This window comes from Schistocerca piceifrons, chromosome 3 (genome assembly GCF_021461385.2).
Source record: "Schistocerca piceifrons isolate TAMUIC-IGC-003096 chromosome 3, iqSchPice1.1, whole genome shotgun sequence".
In the NCBI taxonomy this organism is placed as follows: Eukaryota; Metazoa; Arthropoda; class Insecta; order Orthoptera; family Acrididae; genus Schistocerca; species Schistocerca piceifrons.
Window position 1 is genome coordinate 432,531,830 of NC_060140.1, and position 23,546 is coordinate 432,555,375.

General features: G+C 41.3%; 1 protein-coding gene across 2 annotated transcripts in view; it reads right to left on the reverse strand.

Annotated features, from left to right (window-relative positions):
* Window positions 1–23,546, reverse strand: part of LOC124787703 (phospholipid-transporting ATPase ABCA1-like) — a 446,510-nt gene that overhangs the window by 140,823 nt on the left and 282,141 nt on the right. For both annotated transcript variants that reach the window (XM_047254537.1, XM_047254536.1), the window contains one exon: window positions 21,680–21,929. In XM_047254537.1, the coding sequence (XP_047110493.1) occupies window positions 21,680–21,929 (250 nt within the window). The remainder of the gene's footprint in view (window positions 1–21,679; window positions 21,930–23,546) is intronic.

Genomic DNA, 23,546 nt, shown 5'->3' on the forward strand with positions numbered 1-23,546 from the left:
CTGTAAATATGTCTCTTGGTATCAAGTTCAACTATCACAAACAGTACCTTCAATTTGACTGCACACACATTCCCTGTTCCACGCCACAACATCTTTACCTTACAGCCTCATCACCTGTTGATGCTACATCTGCAGTAGAAAAGTGCAGTTCTTGAAATATATCGAGAAGCCTTCCAAAGCCTTCATTGACAGACACCATCTTAGCCAGCTCATCCGTAAACAAATCTCCCATATTCCATCTCATCCTCTGGCATCAGTAAACCTATCAACTAATCACTAACCAGCACACCTCTGATCACAAAGTATCACCACAGCCTTTAAAAGCTCAACCACATCTCTTCACCAGGGCTCTGATTACCTCTAGTCATGCCCTGAAGCGATAGATGTCCTACCGAAAATTCTACTCAATTTACCAAAGCAGTTGTCTGCCACCCACCCAACCAACAGAATATCTTGTCCATGTTGTTGTTGTTGTTGTTGTGGTCTTCAGTCCTGAGACAGGTTTTATGCAGCTCTCCATGCTACTCTATCCTGTGCAAGTTTCTTCATCTCCCAGTACCTACTGCAACTTACATCCTTCTGAATCTGCTTAGTGTATTCATCTCTTGGTCTCCCTCTATGATTTTTACCCTCCACGCTGCCCTCCAATACTAAACTGGTGATCCCTTGATGCCTCAGAACATGTCCTGCCAACCGATCCCTTCTGCTGGTCAAGTTGTGCCACAAACTTCTTTCTCCCCAATCCTCTTCAATACTTCCTCATTAGTTATGTGATCTACCCATCCAATCTTCAGAATTCTTCTGTAGCACCACATTTCGAAAGCTTCTATTCTCTTCTTGTCCAAACTATTTATCGTCCATGTTTCACTTCCATACATGGCTACACTCCATACAAATACTTTCAGAAATGACTTCCTGACACCTAAATCTATACTCGATGTTAACAAATTTCTCTTCTTCAGAAATGCTTTCCTTGCCATTGCCAGTCTACATTTTATATCCTCTCTACTTCGACCATCATCAGTTATTTTGGTCCCCAAATAGCAAAACTCCTTTACTACTTTAATTGTCTCATTTCCTAATCTAATTCCCTCAGCATCACCCGACTTAATTCGACTACATCCCATTATCCTCGTTTTGCTTTTGTTGATGTTCATCTTATATCCTCCTTTCAAAACACTGTCCATTCCATTCAACTGCTCTTCCAAGTCCTTTGCTGTCTCTGACAGAATTACTATGTCATTGGCGAACCTCAAAGTTTTTATTTCTTCTCCATGGATTTTAATACCTACTCCGAATTTTTCTTTTGTTTCCTTTACTGCTTGCTCAATATACAGATTGAATAACATCGGGGACAGGCTACAACCCTGTCTTACTCCCTTCCCAACCACTGCTTCCCTTTCATGTCCCTCGACTCTTATAATTGCCATCTGGTTTCTGAACAAATTGTAAATAGACTTTTGCTCCCTGTATTTTACTCCTGCCACCTTTAGAATTTGAAAGATAGTATTCCAGTCAACACTGTCAAAAGCTTTCTCTAAGTCTACAAATGCTAGAAATGTAGGTTTGCCTTTCCTTAATCTTTCTTCTAAGATATGTCATAAGGTCAGCATTGCCTCACGTGTTCCAGTGTTTCTACGGAATCCAAACTGATCTTCCCCGAGGTCGGCTTCTACCAGTTTTTCCATTCGTCTGTAAAGAATTCATGTTAGTATTTTGCAGCTGTGGCTTATTAAACTGATTGTTCGGTAATTTTCACATCTGTCAACACCTGCTTTCTTTGGGATTGGAATTATTATATTTTTCTTGAAGTCTGAGGGTATTTCGCCTGTTTCATACATCTTGCTCACCAGATGGTAGAGTTTTGTCAGGACTGGCTCTCCCAAGGCCATCAGTAGTTCCAATGGAATGTTGTCTACTCCGGGGGCCTTGTTTCGACTCAGATCTTTCAGTGCTCTGTCAAACTCTTCACGCAGTATCATATCTCCCATTTCATCTTCATCTACATCCTCTTCCATTTCCATAATATTGTCCTCAAGTACATCACCCTTGTATAGACCCTCTATATACTCCTTCCACCTTTCTGCTTTCGCTTCTTTGCTTAGAACTGGGTTTCCATCTGAGCTCTTGATGTTCATACAAGTGGTTCTCTTATCTCCAAAGGTCTCTTTAATTTTTCTGTAGGCAGTATCTATCTTACCCCTAGTGAGTTAAGCCTCTACTTCCTTACATTTGTCCTATAGCCATCCCTGCTTAGCCATTTTGCACTTCCTGTCGATCTCATTTTTGAGACGTTTGTATTCCTTTTTGCCTGCTTCATTTACTGCATTTTTATATTTCCTCCTTTCATCAATTAAATTCAGTATTTCTTCTGTTACCCAAGGATTTCTACTAGCCCTCGTCTTTTTACCTACTTGCTCCTCTGCTGCCTTCACTACTTCAACCCTCAAAGCTACCCATTCTTCTTCTACTGTATTTCTTTCCCCCATTCCTGTCAATTGTTACCTTATGCTGTCCCTGAAACTTTGTACAACCTCTGGTTCTTTCAGTTTATCCAGGTCCCATCTCCTTACATTCTCACCTTTTTGCAGTTTCTTCAGTTTTAATCTACAGGTCATAACCAATAGATTGTGGTCAGAGTCCACATCTGCCCCTGGAAATGTCTTACAATTTAAAAGCTGGTTCCTAAATCTCTGTCTTGCCATTATATAATCCATCTCATACCTTTTAGTATCTCCAGGGTTCTTCCATGTATACAACCTTCTTTCATGATTCTTAAACCAAGTGTTAGCTATGATTATGTTGTGCTCTGTGCAAAATTCTACCAGGCGGCTTCCTCTTTCATTTCTTACCCCCAATCCATATTCACCTACTACGTTTCCCTCTCTCCCTTTTCCTACACTCAAATTCCAGTCACCCATGACTATTACATTTTTGTCTCCCTTCATTATCTGAATAATTTCTTTTATTTCATCATACATTTCTTCAATTTCTTCGTCATCTGCAGAGCTAGTTGGCATATAAACTTGTACTACTGTAGTAGGTGTGGGCTTCGTATCTATCTTGGCCACAATAATGCGTTCACTATGCTGTTTGTAGTAGCTTACCCGCATTCCTATTTTCTTATTCATTATTAAACCTACTCCTGCATTACCCCTATTTGATTTTGTGTTTATAACCCTGTAGTCACCTGACCAAAAGTCCTGTTCCTCCTGCCACCGAACTTCACTAATTCCCACTATATCTAACTTTAACCTATCCATTTCCCTTTTTAATTTTCAAACCTACCTGCCCGATTAAGGGATCCGACATTCCACACTCCGATCCATAGAACGCTAGTTTTCTTTCTCCTGATAACGACATCCTCTTGAGTAGTCCCCGCCCGGAGATCCGAATGGGGGACTATTTTACCTCCGGAACATTTTACCCAAGAGGACGCCATCATCATTTAATCATACAGTAAAGCTGCATGCCCTCGGGAAAAATTACGGCTGTAGTTTCCCCTTGCTTTCAGCCGATCGCAGTACCAGCACAGCAAGGCCGTTTTGGTTATTGTTACAAGGCCAGATCAGTCAATCATCAAGATCGCTGCCCCTGCAACTACTGAAAAGGCTGCTGCCCCTCTTCAGGAACCACACGTTTGTCTGGCCTCTCAACAGATACCCTCCGTTGTGGTTGTACCTACGGTACGACTATCTGTATCGCTGAGGCACGCAAGCCTCCCCACCAACGGCAAGGCCCATGGTTCATTGGGGGGGGAATCTTGTCCATCTCTATTCTAATCCTGTTCCAAATCCAGCATCCCACGTCTTATTCCCTCGTGGGCAACCCAGGTGCAAGGCACTGTGATGAAGCAAGCTGGGATCTCTTTACTTCCTCTCTTGTTTTGCCAGCTGCCTCCTTAAATTCACTTATTTTCATTTTTGTCTTACTACCATTAACATGCATGAGTATAATCTGCATTTCCATAAAACAGAAAGGTGGGCCCTCAGTCTTAAGGAATATAACACCAGGTCTATTTTTGTGCTTAGTTTTGTGTATTTAATTAATTTCCCAATTTATTTGGACCATTCCTAGTTAATACCTTTGTTATAGGGTGAAATCAGTAATTGTTTCATGACTTGCTTTGATCCACCTCTAGGCCTTCTGCAAGCAGTTATTCAGTTTGGCACTGATTTACAAAGTTGTTGGATGTCCTGCTGAGGAATATAATGCCAAAATCTGTCCAATTAGCGCATTATATCGTCAGAATCTCGAGGTGGTTGGAGAGCGCTGGCCATAATGCTCGAAATGTTCTCAATTCGGCTTGGAATCTCGTTGACTGGAGTAGAATTGTCTCCAGCGATGAGTAACGCTTCGAATTGAACCTTGATGGCCAGCGAAGATGTGTCTGGAGATCCCATGGACAGCAGTGGGATACCAACCTAACTGTCGGCCAAAATACGACAGGACCTCAAGAAGTGGTGGTCTGGTGTGGCATTTCATTTCAAAGCACGTCTTCTTTGGTTGACATTTGTGACACTCTTACAGCACAGCGGTACATCAACGATATTCAGTGCCCCGTTTTTTTGCCCTGAATGGCAGCCATCCTGAGCTTACATTTAATCAAGCAGACACCGCTCGCACATGGCAAGGGTTTCTACTGCTTGTCTTCATACTTATCGAACACCATCTTATCCAGCAAGGTCGCCGGATCTCTCCCCAACTACGAGGGTGAGTCAAATGAAAACTTTAAATTTGTAATAACAAATCAAAATTTTGCACCGTTATCTTGTAAGCTGGTAAGCGTGCTACAAACAGCGTAACAGAATTGCCTGTAGGTGGCAGCATAGTGCAGATGCACACATACCATCACAGTGTCAGTATAAATATGGCCGCACCACTTGCGACTTGCACCAGGGAAGAACAGCGTTCTGTTATTCGATTTTTGCATAGTGAAGGTGTGAAACCTACTGAAATTCATCGACCAATGAAGGTTCAGTACGGTGACGCATGTTTGTCACAGTAGCAAGTCTACGAATGGAGTAGGAAGTTCGCAAATGGTGTGACTTCAGTTTAGATTCTATTGTTGACTTATAAACAAATATAAATTGTGTACTAACTATAAACATTTTGAAGAACTACTAGGATTCTTAAAGTATTTATTTGGCTCCATTCGAAAAAATACTAGCAAAGCCAGCCCTTGTTTGGTTCTCAAGTAATTACCAGATTTGTCAAAAGTATTGCTTGCATAGCTATATCTGTTAATTTCATCATTTAAACAAATAATTCACCATAATCTTTGTGGTAGAAGAAACTGTTAAAAAGAAGTAATTTATCGATGTATTCAGTTAATTGAATGAGTTATGGTTTAATTGTAATTTCTGTAAACTAAACATCGAACAATGTATAGTTTCAGTGCCTATTATTGTGAGGATATATAAAGAACGGATTTTTGTTCTCTACACAGTCAGTCCATGGCTGATTTTCAGAGGGAAATTATGTACTGTTTCAAGGAACAATAATACATAAACTTAACAGTGGAATTAGTGTAACACAAATAGGCCATGGGTTAAAATAATGACAGTGTTTGCTCAATTTATTTGGGAAATAGTGTCACATGTATCTTATTATTCTGCAAGAACTGTGAATTGTGTGGTTAGGTATTTACTTCTCATAGATGTTCAACAGCAAACTATTGTAGCAGTATGCTGACATTTGCCTGCAAACTATTAATGAGACTTAACATTTACCAATAGTGACCTGGCCCTACAACTGTGTAATACTGGGGTGTTGTGAACAGTGTAAGTAAAGAACTGTGGAACGCAACTGTGCAACTGATGGCTACATCATTTACAGTAGTCAGTGTTGAACTTCAACCCCCCCCCCCTTTTTTCAGCCAGTATAACAATGCAGTATGTCAACACCGAGGACTATAAACAAAAAAATAAAGCAGACGAACGTCACAACATGTTCCATACAACCACCCACCAACAGAACACTGCATCGTTGTGTCAAAATTATGTGAGTACCTCTTGCTGCCCATCACTTGCTTTGCAAAGCTCGTGGAGACACGTGGCCGGCTGTTTCCACACTCATACCATATGGTTTCACACTATCATGCAGCAGTTGCTTACTGAGTGCTGGGCAACAGGTGTGTGGAGGGAGGGAGGGAGGGAGGGAGGGAGGGAGGGAGGGAGGGAGGGAGGCTAGAACCTCGGAAGGAGACAGCTGGTTTGCTGACTGGGAATGTGCAAGGGAGGTAGGCAGGAACACAGGTTAGGCATGTGATGCAGGGTTGTCGCAGCCAGTGGGGAGTGGTGTGTGCAAAAGGTGACAGAGGGACATGAATTGGGAGGAGCAACAGAATTGATTAGCGGAAATTGTTGGATGGAAGGTGTAGGGGCACTGGGTTTTACTGGAGACTGTGGTCAGGATGATTAAGAGAGAAGATAATTTGTTGGAAGGACAACTCCTACCTGCATAGTTCAGAGAAGCTGATGGTCAAGAGAAAGAGCAAGAAAACAGGTATAAGAGATTAAAATAAGAAAGCAGGTTCCCATGGCTGGCTGACCATGAGGATAAAAAGGAAAAGCCAGCCACTCTGCAACACATTAAAACTTCCACCCTGAAAACACTAGGGTGGAGGACACACAGGGACAAAGGACATATGCTAAAACTTAGAGCAAATGCTAAAACTCACCCTCATGAATAACATGTAAAACTAAAGCTGCTGTTGAGGCATTGTCACCCAACACCGAAGGTAGGGTGCTGAGAAAGTTAAAAGTCCGCCGCAGAGCGGCTAAAAGAGGGCAGTCCAGCAAGAGATGGACGACTGTCACTCATGAGCCACAGTTACAACGAGGTGGGTCTTCACAATGGAGGAGGTAACAATGCGTCACCCACATATGGCCAATGTGAAGCCGACAGAGAACCCCAGAGTCCCTGCGAGAGGCGAGCATGGAGGTCTTCCACACATTCATAGCTTCCTTAATGGCATGCAGCTTGTTGTGCGTACTGAGGTTATGCCATTCCATCTCCCAAAACCGCAAAGCCTTGCGGTGTAGTACTGAACACAGGTCAGTTTCAGAGGAGCTGATCTCCACGAGCAGCTTCCACATAGCCTGTGTGGCCAGCCTGTCGGAAAGTTTGTTGTCTGGGGTCCAGACAAACACCACTGAACGACTGGACCATTCCAGAGCATAGATGGACCCCTGGATGGTCGCTATCACAGGATGACAAGGGTAGCACTGATTGATAACTTGAAGGCTGCCCAAGGAGTCAGTCCACAGGAGAAATGACTCACCTTGGCATGAGCGGATGTACTCGAGAGCTCAAGATATGGCCACCAGCTCTGCAGTGAGAACACTGCAGCCATCTGGTAAAGAATGCTGTTCTGTATGTCCTCCATGAACATAGGCAGTTAGCCTTCTGCCGCCGAGCAGTGTGTCAGCAGTGCACAAGTAGCAACAAGTGGCTTATTTAGCATTCATACAAGCGTAATAGTCAAGTTGAAAATTTGTTTGAGTGTTCTTAGTGTACTTGTTTAGTTAAATCCGTCAAATCATTGTGTAGTTTTGTAATTACCAGGGGCAGATTTGCATTTTAATATCTGTGATGTGTAAAGTCGCGTAGTCGTCTGTCATTTGTTTATTTCTTTCAAATAGAGTCTGTACGTTACTGACAGTACAGTTAGCCTTCTGCCGCCGAACAGTGTGTCAGCAGTGCGCAAGTAGCAGCATTACTGCATTTACTAAGCAGCCTTGTATTTTAATAACCATTTAAATTTTGTGTCGAATTGTTTGTGTTCTCTGTAGATTAGTTCAGACGTTCTTTGCACAACAGTATTTAGCATGGATAGGGACTGTGACTGCTGTGTTCGGATGTGGACTGAGTTGACATCCCTTTGCTCCCAGCTTCAGGCAGTGTTGGTTTCGGTCTCACAGCTTGAGGCTGTTGCCAATGGCCATCACTGTGGGAGTCCGGACGGGGGTTTGTCGGGGACGGCCAGCTCATCCCACGCATCCCCCGATCAGACTACAGTTGTGGCTGCCCAGGATACTGCCCACATTGAGGCTAACCCCTCACCCGTGGTAGAGTGGGAGGTCGTTGCGAGGTGTGGCAGAGGGCGAAAGGCATTCTGGAGGGCTGAACGGAAGGCCTCTCCAGTTTGTCTGACGAACCGGTTTCGGGCTGTGTCTCCGGATGATACTGATCTTTGGCCAGACATGGCTACTTGTCCTGTTCCAGAGGTTGCCCCTCAGTCTGCAAGATCTGGGAGGTCGCAGAAGGGGGTCTTACTGGTAGTTGGGAGCTCCAACTTCAGGTGCGTAATGAGGCCCCTTAGGGATTTGGCTGCAAGGGAGGGGAAGAAAACCAATGTGCACTCCGTGTAATTCCAGATGCCATGAAGGATACAGGGTGCACCCATCTGCAGGTGATCACTCATGTCGGCACCAATGATGTGTGTTGCTATGGACCATAGGAAATACTCTCTGGCTTCCGGTGGCTATCTGATTTGGTGAAGACTGCCAGTCTCGCTAGAGGGATGAAAGCAGAATTCATCATCTGTAGCATCGTCAACAGGACTGACTGCGGACCTTTGGTACACGGCAGAGTGGAGGGTCTGAATCAGAGGCCGAGACGGTTCTGCGACTGTGTGGGCTTTAGATTCCTCGACTAGTGCCACAGGGTGGTGGGGTTTCGGGTTCCGCTGGATAGGTCAGGAGTCCACTACACACAGGAGGCGGCCACACAGATAGCAGGGGTTGTGTGGCGTGGACTGGGCGGTTTTTTAGGTTAGATGGTCTCGGGCAAGTACAGAAAGGGCAACAGCCTCAAAGGGTGCAGGGCACAGTCAGGACTTGCGGGGACCAAGCAGCAATCAGTATTGTAATTGTAAACTGTCGAAGTTTGGTTGGTAAAGTACCAGAACTTCAAGCACTGATAGAAAGCACTGAAGCTGAAATCGTGATAGGTACGGAACGCTGGCTGAAGCCAGAGATAAATTCTGTCAAAATTTTTACAAAGGTGCAGATGGTGTTTAGAGAGGATAGATTGCATGCAACCGGTGGTGGCGTGTTTGTTGCTGTTTGTAGTAGTTTACACTGTAGTGAAATAGAAGTGAATAGTTCCTGTGAATTATTACGGGTGGAGGTTATACTCAACAACTGAGCTAGGTTAATAATTGGCTCCTATTACCGACCTCCCGACTCAGCAGCATTAGTGGCAGAACAACTGAGAGAAAATCTGGAATACATTTTACACCAATTTCCTCAGCATGTTATAGTCTGAAGTGGAGATTTGAATTTACCAGGTATAGACTGGAACACTCAGATGTTTAGGATGAGTGGTAGGGACAGAGCATCGACTAGTGACATTATACTGAGTGCACTATCCGAAAATTACCTCGAGAAATTAAACAGAGAACAGACTCGTGGAGATAACATCTTGGACCTACTGATAACAAACAGACCCGAACTTTTCGGCTCTGTAAGCGCAGAAAAGGTAATCAGTGATCATAAGGCTGTTGTAGCATCCCTGAATATGAAAGTAAATAGGAATATAAAAAAAGGGAGGAAGGTTTATCTGTTTAGCAAGAGTAATAGGAGGCAGATTTCAGCCTACCTAACAGATCAAAACAAAAATTTCTGTTCCGACACTGACAATGTTGAGTGTTTATGGAAAAAGTTCAAGGCAATCGTAAAATACCTTTTAGACAGCTACTTGCCGAGTAGAACTGTGAGGGACGGGAAAAACCCACCATGGTTCAACAACAAAGTTAGGAAACTACTGCGAAAGAAAAGAGAGCTTCACTGCAAATTTAAACGCAGCCAAAACCTCTCAGACAAACAGAAGCTAAAAGATGTCAAAGTTAGCGTAAGGAAGGCTATGCATGAAGCATTCAGTGAACTCGTAAGTAAAATTCTATGTACCGACATGACAGAAAATCCTAGGAAGTTCTGGTCTTACGTTAAATCAGTAGATCAAAACGGCCTATCCAGACACTCTGGGATGATGATGGCATTGAAATAGAGGATGACATGCATGAAGCTGAAATACTAAACACCTTTTCCAAAGCGGTTTCACAGAGGAAGACCGCACTGCAGTTCCTTCTCTAAATCCTTGCACAAATGAAAAAATGGCTGACATCAAAATAAGTGTCCAAGGGAAAGAAAAACAACTGTAATCACTCAACAGAGGTGGTGGTGGTGGTTAGTATTTAACGTCCCATCGACAACAAGGTCATTAGAGACGGAGTGCAAGCTCGGGTTAGGGAAGGATTGGGAAGGAAACCGGCCGTGCCCTTTCAAAGGAACCATCCCGGCATTTGCCTGAAACGATTTAGAGAAATCACGGAAAACCTAAATCAGGATGGCCAGAGACGGGATTGAACCGTCGTCCTCCCGAATGCGAGTCCAGTGTGCTACCACTGCGCCACCTCGCTCGGTCACTCAACAGAGGAAAGTCCACTGGACCTGATGGGATACCAATACGATTCTACACAGAGTATGTGAAAGAACTTGCCCCCCTTCTAACAGCCGTGTACCGCAAGTCTCTAGAGGAACGAGGTTCCAAATGATTGGAAAAGAGCACAGGTAGTTCCAGTTTTCAAGAAGGGTCATCTAGCAGATGCGCAAAACTACAGGCCTATATCACTGACAACAATCTGTTGTGAGACGTCTACAGATGTTAAAGTAACCTCTGGCGTGCCACAGGGGAGTGTTATGGGACCATTGCTCTTCACAACATATATAAATGACCTAGTGGATAGTGTCGGAAGTTCCATGTGGCTTATCACGGATGATGCTGTAGTATACAGAGAAGCTGCAGCATTAGAAAATTGCTGCAAAATGCAGGAAGATCTGCAGCCGATAGGCACTTGGTGCAGGGAGTGGCATCTGACACTCAACATAGACAAATGTAATGTATTGCGAACACATAAAAAGAAGGATCCTTTATTGTATGATTATATGATAGCGGAACAAATGCTGGTAGCAGTTACTTCTGTAAAATATCTGGAAGTATGCGTACGGAGCGATTTGAAGTGGAATGATCATATAAAATTAATTGATGGTAAGGTGGATGCCAGGTTGAGATTCATTGGGAGAGTCCTTAGAAAATTTAGTCCATCAACAAAGGAGGTGGCTTACAAAACACTCGTTTGACCTACACTTGAGTATTGCTCATCAGTGTGGGGTCCGTACTGCTCATCCGTGTGGGGTCCGCACCAGGTCGGGTTGACAGAGGAGATAGAGAAGATCCAAAGAAGAACGGCGCGTTTAGTCACAGGGTTATTTGGTAAGCGTGATAGCGTTACGGAGATGTTTAGCAAACTCAAGAGGCAGACTCTGCAAGAGAGGCGCTCTGCATCACGGTGTAGCTTGCTCGCCAGGTTTCGAGAGGGTGCGTTTCTGGATGAGGTATCGAATGTATCGCTTCCCCCTTCTTATACCTCCCAAGGAGATCATGAATGTAAAATTAGACAGATTCGAGCATGCACGGAAGGTTTGAGGCAGTCGTTCTTCCCGTGAACCATACACAACTGGAACAGGAAAGGGAGGTAATGACAGTGGCACGTAAAGTGCCCTCCGCCACACACCATTGGGTGGCTTGCTGAGTATAAATGTAGAGGTAGATGTAGATCATCAGCCATTGAGCCATCAGTGTAAACCACTTCATGACCCCGGTACATGTCGAGAATCGAGAGGAAGTGACAGCGGAGAGTTGCAGGATTAACTGAGTCCTTAGAGCCATGTGAAAGGCAAAGACACATCCTAGGTGTCACCATGGAAGTGTTCGTGAATGAACCTCAAGTAAAGGTGGTAAAGGCAAGGACTCCAGTTTGGAGAGAAGGGATCGCACACGAACTAAAATTGTAAGCACGGACCTGCGCCACCGATGAGGTAGATGAACCGCCGTGGCCGGGAAAAGGAGATGGTAATTCGGATGAGCACGAGAACTACAAATGAGTGCAATGCAACTGGCCACCAGTTGTACATGCCTAACCTGCAATGGAGGGACTCTGGCCTCCACCAGGACACTGGTCACTGGATGTGTTCTAAAAGCTCCTGTTGCTTGGCGAATGCCACAGTGGTACACTGGGTTGAGTAAATGCAATGCTGAGGGTGCCGCCGAACCATAAACCAGACTCCCATAGTCAAGACGGGATTGAAAACAAGGGCTCTTTAGAGCTGCAACAGTTGGTGTTGCTCAGGCAGTGAAGGGCATTGCGGTGCTGCCAGCACTTCCGCTTAAGCTGACGGAGGTAAGGAAGCAAAGTCAATCAGGTATCGAAAACCAGTCCTAAGAATCGATATGTCTCCACTACAGTTAGTGGATCATCATTAAAGTAAAGTTCCGATTCCGGATGAACGGTACAATGCCAACAGAAGTGCGTAATACACAACTTTGCAGCCAAAAACAGGAAACCGTGGGCTAGGCCCTATGACTGCGCCTTGTGGATGGCTCTCTGTAGGCACCGCTCAGCAACACCAGTACTGTTGGAGCAGTACGTAATGCAGAAGTCGTCTGTATACAGAGATGGTGACACGTACAGCCCTACATCTGCTGTGCCAATCACAGCTCACTTATTGTCAGTGTATGAACGGAAGAACTGTGTCATGCAGTGCAGAGCTCTGGGCCCAAGGTGTTTTGCCACTCACCAAGATGGCAATGACGTTTTCACAGAATTGGGTGTCTATTCTTCATAGTTCAACAATTTGGAACGGAATATTTATAAATTATACATGCAAAAGTCCTCATAAATCAGTTTACTATCAAGAAAAAAACCTATCAAAATCTCTGTCGTGGTTCCCAAGAACAGCCTGGACTTACAAAATGAAGTTAGCAGCGCACTTCAGTTTATATATGTAGAGAGAGAATATGTAATAAAATATTTTTATTTATTTATTACAACACAACTACAACTTACATTTTATCTTTGCATGTAGTAATATTTTTCTATTATGCTTTCAATGGATGATGACTGCAATAGAAGTTCTAATGGAATAGAGAGAATTTTTATGTGATATAATGACAACTTAACAATTTTCAGTTTTTTCCCCTTACTTGTATTGTAAAACCTTCCTTCTTGCCAAATTTCATGATTCTAGGTCAACAGGAGAAATGCTATTGATTTTAAGGAGCCATGATATGTGTTGTTCCCGGAACAGAAATATACCAAAGGTCAGGTTTGCAGACCAATAGGAAAAGCATATCCAGAAAGTCACTGATATCTGAGAACAGTCCAAGATCGTACTAACTTGAGACAACTACTGAAAGCATAATTTTGTGAAGGTTTTCAGCCTTATTAACTATGCCACACAATAAATAAACACACAAAATGCAAGGAAACGTAAAAGGTGGGAAATTACTTTTTACGCACTAAAAGTTAGGTATAGAATCACCCCCACCCTCTCCCCTATTTTCATTTTCTATTTTTCTATTTTATGTATGATACGAGCACGTAATATGCATCAAAAGACTCGCTGAAGACTGTTTATTAATTAGTAAAGGCTTTCTGAATTTGGAACTATGTTTAGATGACCACCGATATAACACTTCAATGCTAAACACAACAAATCACACTAAAATGATGCATTTTGAAGAGAGGCAGATAGCAGCATACCAAGCACCTACCACGTTAATTTGTGTGTTTGTGAAGCCAAGACAGATTGTTCTGCAGTTTTTGTATTTACACTTGCGTACTACAGAAATATGCAGTTTAAATGTTACACCACATTAAAGATAACTCCAATTTATATTATTTTTTGTGCAAATTGTCCTGCTAAACAGTGAGGAGAAGCAACATTAGCAGCTGAACATAGTAACCTGAACTTATCTAACCATGTGAATGTAGAGATCAGGCTGCTTTACAGATCAATCTGTCACCACAGTATTTATTTCACATTTAAATTCATTGGCTTCACCAATTCACAACCAAATTGTTACCTACAAACTTAACCTAGACCTTGGGCTACGCTATGGCTCAGTTTGTCACCACAACCAAGATTACAGGAGGGCGGGAAGGGGGAGGCTGTATCACACTTTAGCCATGAAGTGCACACTTAAAAACATTAATTTATCATTTCATTTATAATACTAAACGTAAATGTGGATGGCTTACATAAATGAGAGAAAATTATCAATTGTTCCTACTTTTTAACAAAAAAAAATCCAAAACTAAGGATATTTTCTTTTTTTTTTTTTCTTTTTGTGAATGTTGGCAATGTGGTTTTCCAATTCATAAACGCAATTGAAAACTTTAATATATACATCTACAGCAGAGGTATATTTTTTTATTGATTTCATTGCTGCATTTTCAACTGCAATATAAGAAACCACACTGGCACCATCACTACAATCTCGCACTATCATCATTTTCCTGTATATTAAAGTCAATCACATTTTGAACACATATGCTTTCAAAAGTGCCAAAATTGTTGTCAATACATAAGAAATCTTTGACCGGATGCTTCAAGTACAGCTTCTACTGCAATGAAGCAAGTGCAGTTTCTGTGTTGTCATTATTACTCAGATTTGGTGCATCAGACCGCTTTCCTTTGTCTGCTTGAATGTATCCCATTTTTTGAAAGCTGTTGGAGATGGTGAGTCCGTAACCTCCCTGCATGCCTTGACAATGAAGTGCAAAGCATCTAAAATGGACACTTTAAAGGTCTTTTCAGTTTCCCCTAATCTTTGCCTTTTAGGAAATTAACTACACATAGCAAAAAATAAATTTATTTATTTATTTATCTTTATTTATTTATTTTTTTAATGCACAGAACAATAAATCACAAACAGGAGAATTTACGCGTAACAGATTCCCATTCTCGCATAAAGGTTATGCAACTGCTTCTCAAATAGTTGTAATGTCATCCACACTTTGTTATTGGCTCTGTTGTTCATGGACAACGTTTTTACTTTCTTAAATTTTTTTTCTAATCACAAATAGTTTAACTCTTTCTGAGTCATCAGTATGTGTGTCCAGGATTACTGCCTACTTTATAGTGTTTTTCCACCACACTAATTTTCTCTGCAAGTCCATCTTTATCCAAGATGGTTGCAGAACCTCGGCTGTTCGTATAAAATGTCAAATCAAAACACCTTCAGCCGCCTAAATTTCCAGTTATATTTTATTTGTGCTACCAGTTTCAGTATTACATTGCACCATCTTCAGGCCACCGGACTGATACATAGGAAGAATCCCAACTCTTGTGCAATCATATAGGGATCGGTATACATTCACTACCATCCATAGACTACTACTTAATAAAATGATCCCATCGATCATCACTTGCAAGTGATGATTGAAGGTATTGCTGTGTTAGGAAGTAGTTTGCAGATACCAGTGACTCTGCACTGGCCCCTATTTAGTTGTACAAGAGGTGGGATTCTTCCTATATGTCAGTCAGGAGGCTTGAAAATGGCATAATGCAATGCTAAAACTGCTAATATAAATAAAATAAAACTGGAAATTTAGACAGCTGAAGATGTTTTGATTTGACATTTTTTAGTGATTTTTATGTTTAAAGGTAAACACTTTGTTTGGAAGAGTGCTGAAAAAGATTTCACTTATGTTGAAGATATCTATTGGTTTATACTGCTTTCTAAGTTACTGTAATCTATCATTCTGCTGTTCACCAACAGTTTCTTTTGTTCACAATGTTTTCTTTGCCAAATACAATTCTGTACATCACATTATAGCATTTCTTCAACCTTGCGATCTATCTGTTAGATGTGGAGCAGTTCTCAATTACACGTATATTAGCCACCTACAGCACCTTTTCATGCAACGTAACACCACTAACTGAGGTGTCATAAATGATGTCTGAAAACAGTTTTTCATTATTTCTCCCAGATCCATATACTTATGGTAACTGGCATATTTAATTTATTTTGAACCTGGCCTACTGTTACTTGCACTTTCCAAAACAGAGTCTTCAATTTTGACAGTGTGCAACACAGACACAGGTATCACTAAGCTCTATGGTAATGCAATCTGTATTCCATAATGAACTTCAACTCTTTCATGAATTTTTACTTTGTCTTCCATCCAAAGGGTTTTCCAACCACCTTTTCAGAATATTTTCTATCTTAAATCAGCAACAGAAACCACTAAACTATTACCTGAAAGAAGCAGCTAACAACACAACATTTTGATCACTTACACAAAGCTATGAGCAACACTAGACGATACTACTGGGCGAACAGAAAACAGTAAAGTTTTCAATTTCAAAGAGTTCTCAGGAAGTGAACCTGCTTCTCGCTTCTACATTCTCACTTCTTAGCAGTACATTCATTTCCACTAACCACAACAAGACAAAAGTTTACACTTTTTGAATTTGCAATTGTGTTCACTTTGTGCCAGCTGCCTTTGTAGGAATTTGGGCCACAATTGATTTCTTCATGTATTATATAATCAGAACATTGAATTTCAGTATGTATTAAAACATGTGGTGATCAGCCAGAACATTATGATCACGAACCAACTATCGATATAAACCCAATCAGGCAATAGCAGCATCACCTGCCGAGGAATGATTGCTAGTCAGATACATGCACGGTGCATGTGGACTCAATGAGTGTGCTCTCCATGCACAGAATGGGAAAGGTGCACAATCAATGTAAGTTTGATCAAGCACAGATTGTGATGGCCCAGAGTCTCGGCATGAGCATTTCGTAAACTGCAAGATATGTCAGGTGTTTGAGGAGTGCTGTGGTGAGTGTCTTCAACATGTGACGAAACCAAGGCGAAACCATGCACGGGTGTCATGGAGTTGGGCGGCCACCCTTCATTACAGGTGTCGCATGTCGCAAGCTGGGCAGACTGGTAAAGAAGGACAGGAGGCGAACATCAAACTTTAGTGCTGGGCAGAGTACAAGCATGGCTGCACACACACAAAGCACCACACACTCCTAACAATGGACCTCCACAGTTGACGACCCATGCATGAAATTTGTCATGTGACCATTGGCACTGGACGTTGGTGCAGTGGCACTGTGCAGCATGGTCTGATAAATTTCCATACCTTCTTCAGTATGCTGATCGGAGTGCATGAATCTGTCATCTTCCAGGGGAACAACTCCTTTACATTTGTACTGCGGGATAGAGGCAAGCTGGCAAAGGTTCCATTGTGCTCTAGCAAACATTCATTTGGCATCCATAGGTCCAACGGAGGTTATTCAGTTCATCATGACAGTCAAGGAGTATCATATGTAGGTTGCAGACCACATACAGCCCTTCATGACAACTATGTTTCCCAACAGCAGTAGCATTTTTCAACAAGATAACACATAATGCACAATGCCAGGAATGTGAGGAGGGGTTTGAGGAACACAATGGCAAGTTCCAATTGATGTGCTGGCCCCCCAGGTCATCAGATCTGAACCCGATTGAACAAATATGGGATGTGATGGAACGTAGCATCACAGCTCATCATCATCCTCCCTGGAATTTTCAGGTATTAGGTGATTTGTGCGTGTTTAAATGTAGTGCCAACTCCCTCCAGCGACTGGCCAAGGTCTCACTGCTTCCATGCCATGATGCTTTGCCACTGTTATCCATGCCACAGGTGGACATACCAGCTATTAGGTATGTAGCCATGACATTCTGGCTGATCAGTGTATAATATAGTTGCAACAACAAACACGCAGAAGTACAGAATGAAATATTCCATTAATTTTCAAACATTATGTGAAAACTGAAAATAGTAAAACATTTTGCAGACAAGTTGTGACGAAAGTAAATAATCTCTGTTTCCACACCAAATAAATACGTGTAAAAGGCACCACGAAACATTATGGAAGTTTGCCCACTGTCTGTCAAGGCATCAACAAGTTAAAAACGAACAGGCATCTGTGGTCTAGTGGTAGCATTAGAGACTAGTGTAGCAGAGGTCATTGGTTCAAGACCCGCAATGGGTGGATTTTAATGTAAGGCAGTCCTTTATATGGATCAGTATGTCTGTGTCAACCGTCAGACTTCAATTAGATGTGTTGTCAATGCATGAAAACTAGTCCTGAAGCCTGTTTTACACAGGAGCAAGCACAAGCAAACAATGATCATCAAATGTGAATCCTCTCTGGCGTACATGGCAGCAGAATGTGAGCAGACAGTATTCGGCCGAGTTTGCTTTGCTCTCACAGGTGCTCACTCATGTTCCACTGGTCCTCAGTCTTTCAGCAAACTGTCCTAGCAAGATCACTACTTTCGCACTTTGGCACTAGCAGCACAGACAGCACCACTCTGCTCTTTTAAGAGTGTACTTTTATTGCTGACAGAAACCATGGGAGTGATAGAGGGATCTGAAGAGAAGGTGATGTTTCTTATAGCTTAATATAGGTGCTTTTAAAATCCAAGAGAGTCACAGTACAAAAGCTGAACAAAAAAAAAGAAACAAAATACAATTACCTGTAAATTGCTAAAGCATTGAAAGACCCAACACCTGAAAATTCATTAGATGCTTTGAACAGGTGTGAACAGAGTGAATAGGGTCAAGCTTTATATTTATTTTTAATAAAAACTTAATGCACAATTAATGCTCTTGAAAGTATACGAGTAGGAATATTTTATTATTATTATTATTATTATTATTTTAGTTGATTCATTTGTGCTTATTATAATTAAACATATACAAAAGACCTAATCATTCACTTAGCTTAAGTTCATTGAAGTTGTACATGGCTGATGTACCATTCTTATTTCAGAAATTTTTTATGTAATAACCAAATAAATAAGAACTGCTATCGCACTATATGTCCTCTGACCGGCTACATAGCACACTTTTATCAAGCAGTATATGTGACAGGCTATCTGAATATTCACATTTCATTTTACATACTTTATTGACATTATCTGTCATTAATAAAATTCTATAACTGCTTCGCATGTTGCAGCAATCAGGAATTACTGACATACAGCTCTATTCAAATAATTTTAGTAGTGTCCTGGCTTTAAAATTCCCACTCTACTGTAATGCAAAACCAGCAAACAGAATTACATGAGAAATGCAACAAGTTTTGGAATAATCCTAAGGAAAGCTGGAGCTGCAATTAAACAATAAGGACACTACTAACGGGCAAAGCTATCAATCAAAAAATGTGGCTAGAATAATGTCAGCATACTTCCTTAGGAATAGCACACATTACTGGAAACTAAGGCTTGTAGTGACTAGAAACAAGTGAATGTTTACCTGAAGCTACACTTCCTTCAGACTCCTGGTGATATATTTATTTCCATCAGCAACCAAGGCAAGTAGAGCTTGGCAGTGGCAGAAGACAAAGTACTAACATCACAAACTGTTCGCGAACTTTTACTAGAGTAGAGCACCCAAGGCTCAAGAAAGTTAACCAGGTAAAGTTTGTAAAAAGTGTTTGAACACCAACAAACTGTCAAAATCTTTTGAAGTGAGACCTGAGTTTCTCCTGGTGTATACAACTTTCAAACAACTTACGGGTATTCAGCCAGGTAAAATTTTCAGTGACCACTGATATTTCGGATGGAGTACACTCCGCCATTTTCAAGGCAAACTGCGATGGACTGGCAATGTACAGAAAAACTTAAAACCTCGGTTCTTAGACTGATGCAGGAAAGATAACACACACTGAACACTAGTGACACCAAAAATGACCAAAGTCAGAGATATTGATAGTGAAACTACGAACTAGCAGGTGAGGTAACACTGATTCTGTCCCTCTGTTTTTTTGACAATGGAGAGAACAGGATTCCAAACAAAGTTTAAAAAAACCTCCATCCCTGTTTACAAGGTTGCTCGCTAATTTAATCTCAACTGCCTCCTTAATAACACTGTCCCAATAGTTGGACATGCATGCCAATATCTCGGTGTTGTTATATAGCATGGGGTGACCAGTATCCAAGCAATGTTCAGCAACAGCAGATCTACTTGGATGCTGTAATCTTTGAGTCAGTGCCTTTGAAACCCGCCTGTTTCTTCAGATATGTTGACGATACTTTTGTTGTTTGGCCTCATGGTAAGGAGAATTTGAATGTCTTTCTAGAACATCTGAACACGATCCACCCAAACATTCTTTTTACGATGGAGATGAAGAGGATGGTTGCCTTCCCTTTCTTGACGTTTTGGTTAGGAGGAAGGATAATGGATCATTGGGACATGCAGTTTACAGGAATCGACTCACACCACCTTGTATTTACAGGCTAATAATTGTCACCATCTGACTCAGCACGAAGGGGTTCTTTGTACCTTAGTACACAGGGCACATGTTGTTTCCGATGCTGAGACTTTGCCAGCTGAGCTGTCCCATCTTGAAATTATGTTTTGTCAAAATAGTTATAGTGACAGACAGATTGAATGTGCGTTGCACTATCAACCAACTGTGCATCGGGTGATTGATGATAATTCTGAGTCAACACATAAGTCTACTGCCTTTTTGCCTTACGTAGGAAGCACTTCCAACAAGATCAGTCGTATTTTATAGAAATACTATGTGAAATGCGTTTTCCGATCTCCATCCAAAATTAAAGTGCTTTTGGCTTGTGTTAAGGATGACCTTGGTTTGCATAAGGAGGGTGTATATTGCATTCCTTGTAGCTGTGACATGGCATATACTGGTCAAACTATCGGGACCATGGAGGACCGATGTACTGAGCATAAACGGCACACACACAATTACAGCAGCCAATCAGATCTGCTATTGCCCAACATTGCTTGGATACTGGTCACCCTGTGCTACATAACAACACCGAGATATTGGGACAGTGTTATTAAGGAGGCAGTTGAGATTAAATTAGCAAGCAACCTTGTAAACAGGGATGGAGGTTTTTGTTTAAACTCTCTTTGGAATCCTGCTCTCTCCCCTCTCAAAAAACAGAAGGATAGAGTCAATGTTACCTCACCTGCTAGTTCATAGTCTCACTATTGATATCTCTGACTTTGGTCATCTATGGTGTCACTAGTGTTCCTGCGTCAGTCTAAGAACCGAGGTTTTAAATTTGCCTGTACATTGCCAGTTCATTGCAATGAACTGCAATGAACTGGCAATGTACAGGCAAATTTGCAGTTTGCCTTGAAAATGGCAGGGTGTACTACCGCTGAAATATCGGCAGTCACTGAAGATTTTACCTGGCTGAGCACCCGTAAGTTGTTTTAAAATCTTTTGAAGTCAATTATGTCCGTTTTTTCTCAAAAACATTGTTTCATAAAGTATAAATCACAGGAAAATTATAAATATGTTAACAAAAAAATGGGTGCAAAACAACAATGTGAGCATAGGAAATTTGGCGGGAGAAAGAAAACTGTTGTAAAGGGTGGGAAAACTTAGTAGAGGAATGAAATGTTAGTTTCAGTCCTGAGCCTGAACTGAAATTAACTGAACATATCTGACAGGTTAAAACCACATTTCGCACTGACACACTGCCTATAACTGTTCCTAATTTATAAGGAGTGTTCCAAGTTCTGAAGTGGTTGTTATTAAATATAGTAAAACACAATATGGTAAAAATACAGGGATATTGCAGTCAGAAAATTATGTACACTGTTTGTGATGTTATTTGCTATGAAAATATCAAGGCAAGGTCACATACATAAAATGGATAAATATTAAACTTTTTCTTTAAAGTACAATGTGTGTGTCACTAAAAACCTATGACAGTTGCTTACTGTTAATGTTGTCTGGGCAAGTGCCACAATTCAATCAACCACATGGAGTGTTTACTTACTTCAGAAATACTTCCTCCATTGTTGTAAGTGATACACCAATTCCACCAATTTTGAGAGTATTTTTATTAGCTTCTAATGCATCAAACAGGCTAGGAAACTTAGATGTGCTCTTCAAAGGTAATGAAATGCACATAATAGGTCCATTCAAATTTTTGATTGCAGCTTCTGGTACATTCGTTGTAACTGTTTCCCAAACTGCTGATTCATTGCACCCATCTAATTTAATAATGGAGAGGTTGTATCCACTACCTGGAAATAAACATCAGTGGTCAAATTGTGAACAAACTGCAATAAAACATTTAGATTTTATTTCACTGTAATACAAAATGGAAATTTATCAAGCACTGGCAGATTTAGTATGAAAATAAAAACAAAGCTACACTTTTCTGTAGCTCTGTATTTCATCACAGTGAAATAATGGTAAAACTAATTCTGGAAGTTTTTTTGGAATTCTTAATACTAATTTTTAATTGCCATGAATGAGTCGTAATTGCAATTTGGCACACAGTGCATTATGCACCTGACTATGAATAATTCCAGATTCAGAATAGGCAAAATAATAAACCTTTTATTCCAAGCACGTCGACTGTTGGCATAGTGTTAGTTGTAACAACTGTATTGGAAACTGGCAATGCATGTTAAAACAAACCACAATACACATTTCAAAATATTAGAATAAGCCTTTACAGTTTGAACTTCAATTATGGCTGAATCCACCTTGAAACATTTTCATCAGCATACTGTAGTTCCCTATGAAAAATGATGTTTATTCTGTGTCACTACTGGACATAATAGGAAACAAAAGTGATTTTGTTTTGTCAGGCAGAGTAATAAGAGAACAAAAATAAAGAAGATAAGCACATTTCCATTTGATTTTTTTAACCTTACAATATCTTTATATCTTAATAGTTTAGACTAAAAGAGAATAGAAGCTTTCGAAATGTGGTGCTACAGAAGGATGCTGAAGATTAGATGGGTAGATCACGTAACTAATGAGGAGGTAATGAATAGAATTGGGAAGAAGAGAAATCTGTGGCACAACTTGGCTAGAAGAAGGGATTGCTTGGTAGGACATATTCCAAGGCATCAAGGGATCATCAATTTAGTATTGGAGGGCAGCGCGGAGGGTAAAAATCGTACAGGGAGACCAAGAGATGAGTACACTAAACAGATTCAGAAGGATGTAGGTTGCAGTAGGTACTGGGAGATGAAGAAGCTTGCACAGGATAGAGTAGCATGGAGAGCTGCATCAAACCAGTCTCTGGACTGAAGACCACAACAACAACAACAACAACATCTTTATTATGTCATCTTGCATAATACATTGATCGTGAACCAACTGGCCTCCTCCTAATTGGAGACATTTTCATGTTTGGTTACACATACTTCTTGCTGTAATGTCCAGATATGCCTGTGGTCTACTGTCCCATTTGTCCACAGCAGCCTCTATGATGCCCTGTCCAAGCTCTCTGGCAGGAGAGGATGATTGCAAATGGCACATTTTAGCATGGTCCATGCATTCTCAATGCAGCTGAGATCTGGAAAACATGGAGGCCATTTCATTTAACAAATTCAATGTTCCACACGGAAGGTGACCCTGTCACTGGAAACTTGTTCCAGGTTCTAGAGATATCACTTTTGTTCACAGTAACATTCACTGCAATGTACACCTGTCTCACACACTGCTCCATTAGAGTGACTATTCAAAGCCTCATATCATACATTACTGTTGTCCAGACCATCCCAAAGCAACACAGCTCTTATGACGACGCACAGCACAAGTACTGCAATGTTTACAGGTGTCACTGTTACCATAGACTGCACATATTAGCCCCCAATGGTAGAAACATGGACTGTTTCTGCTAG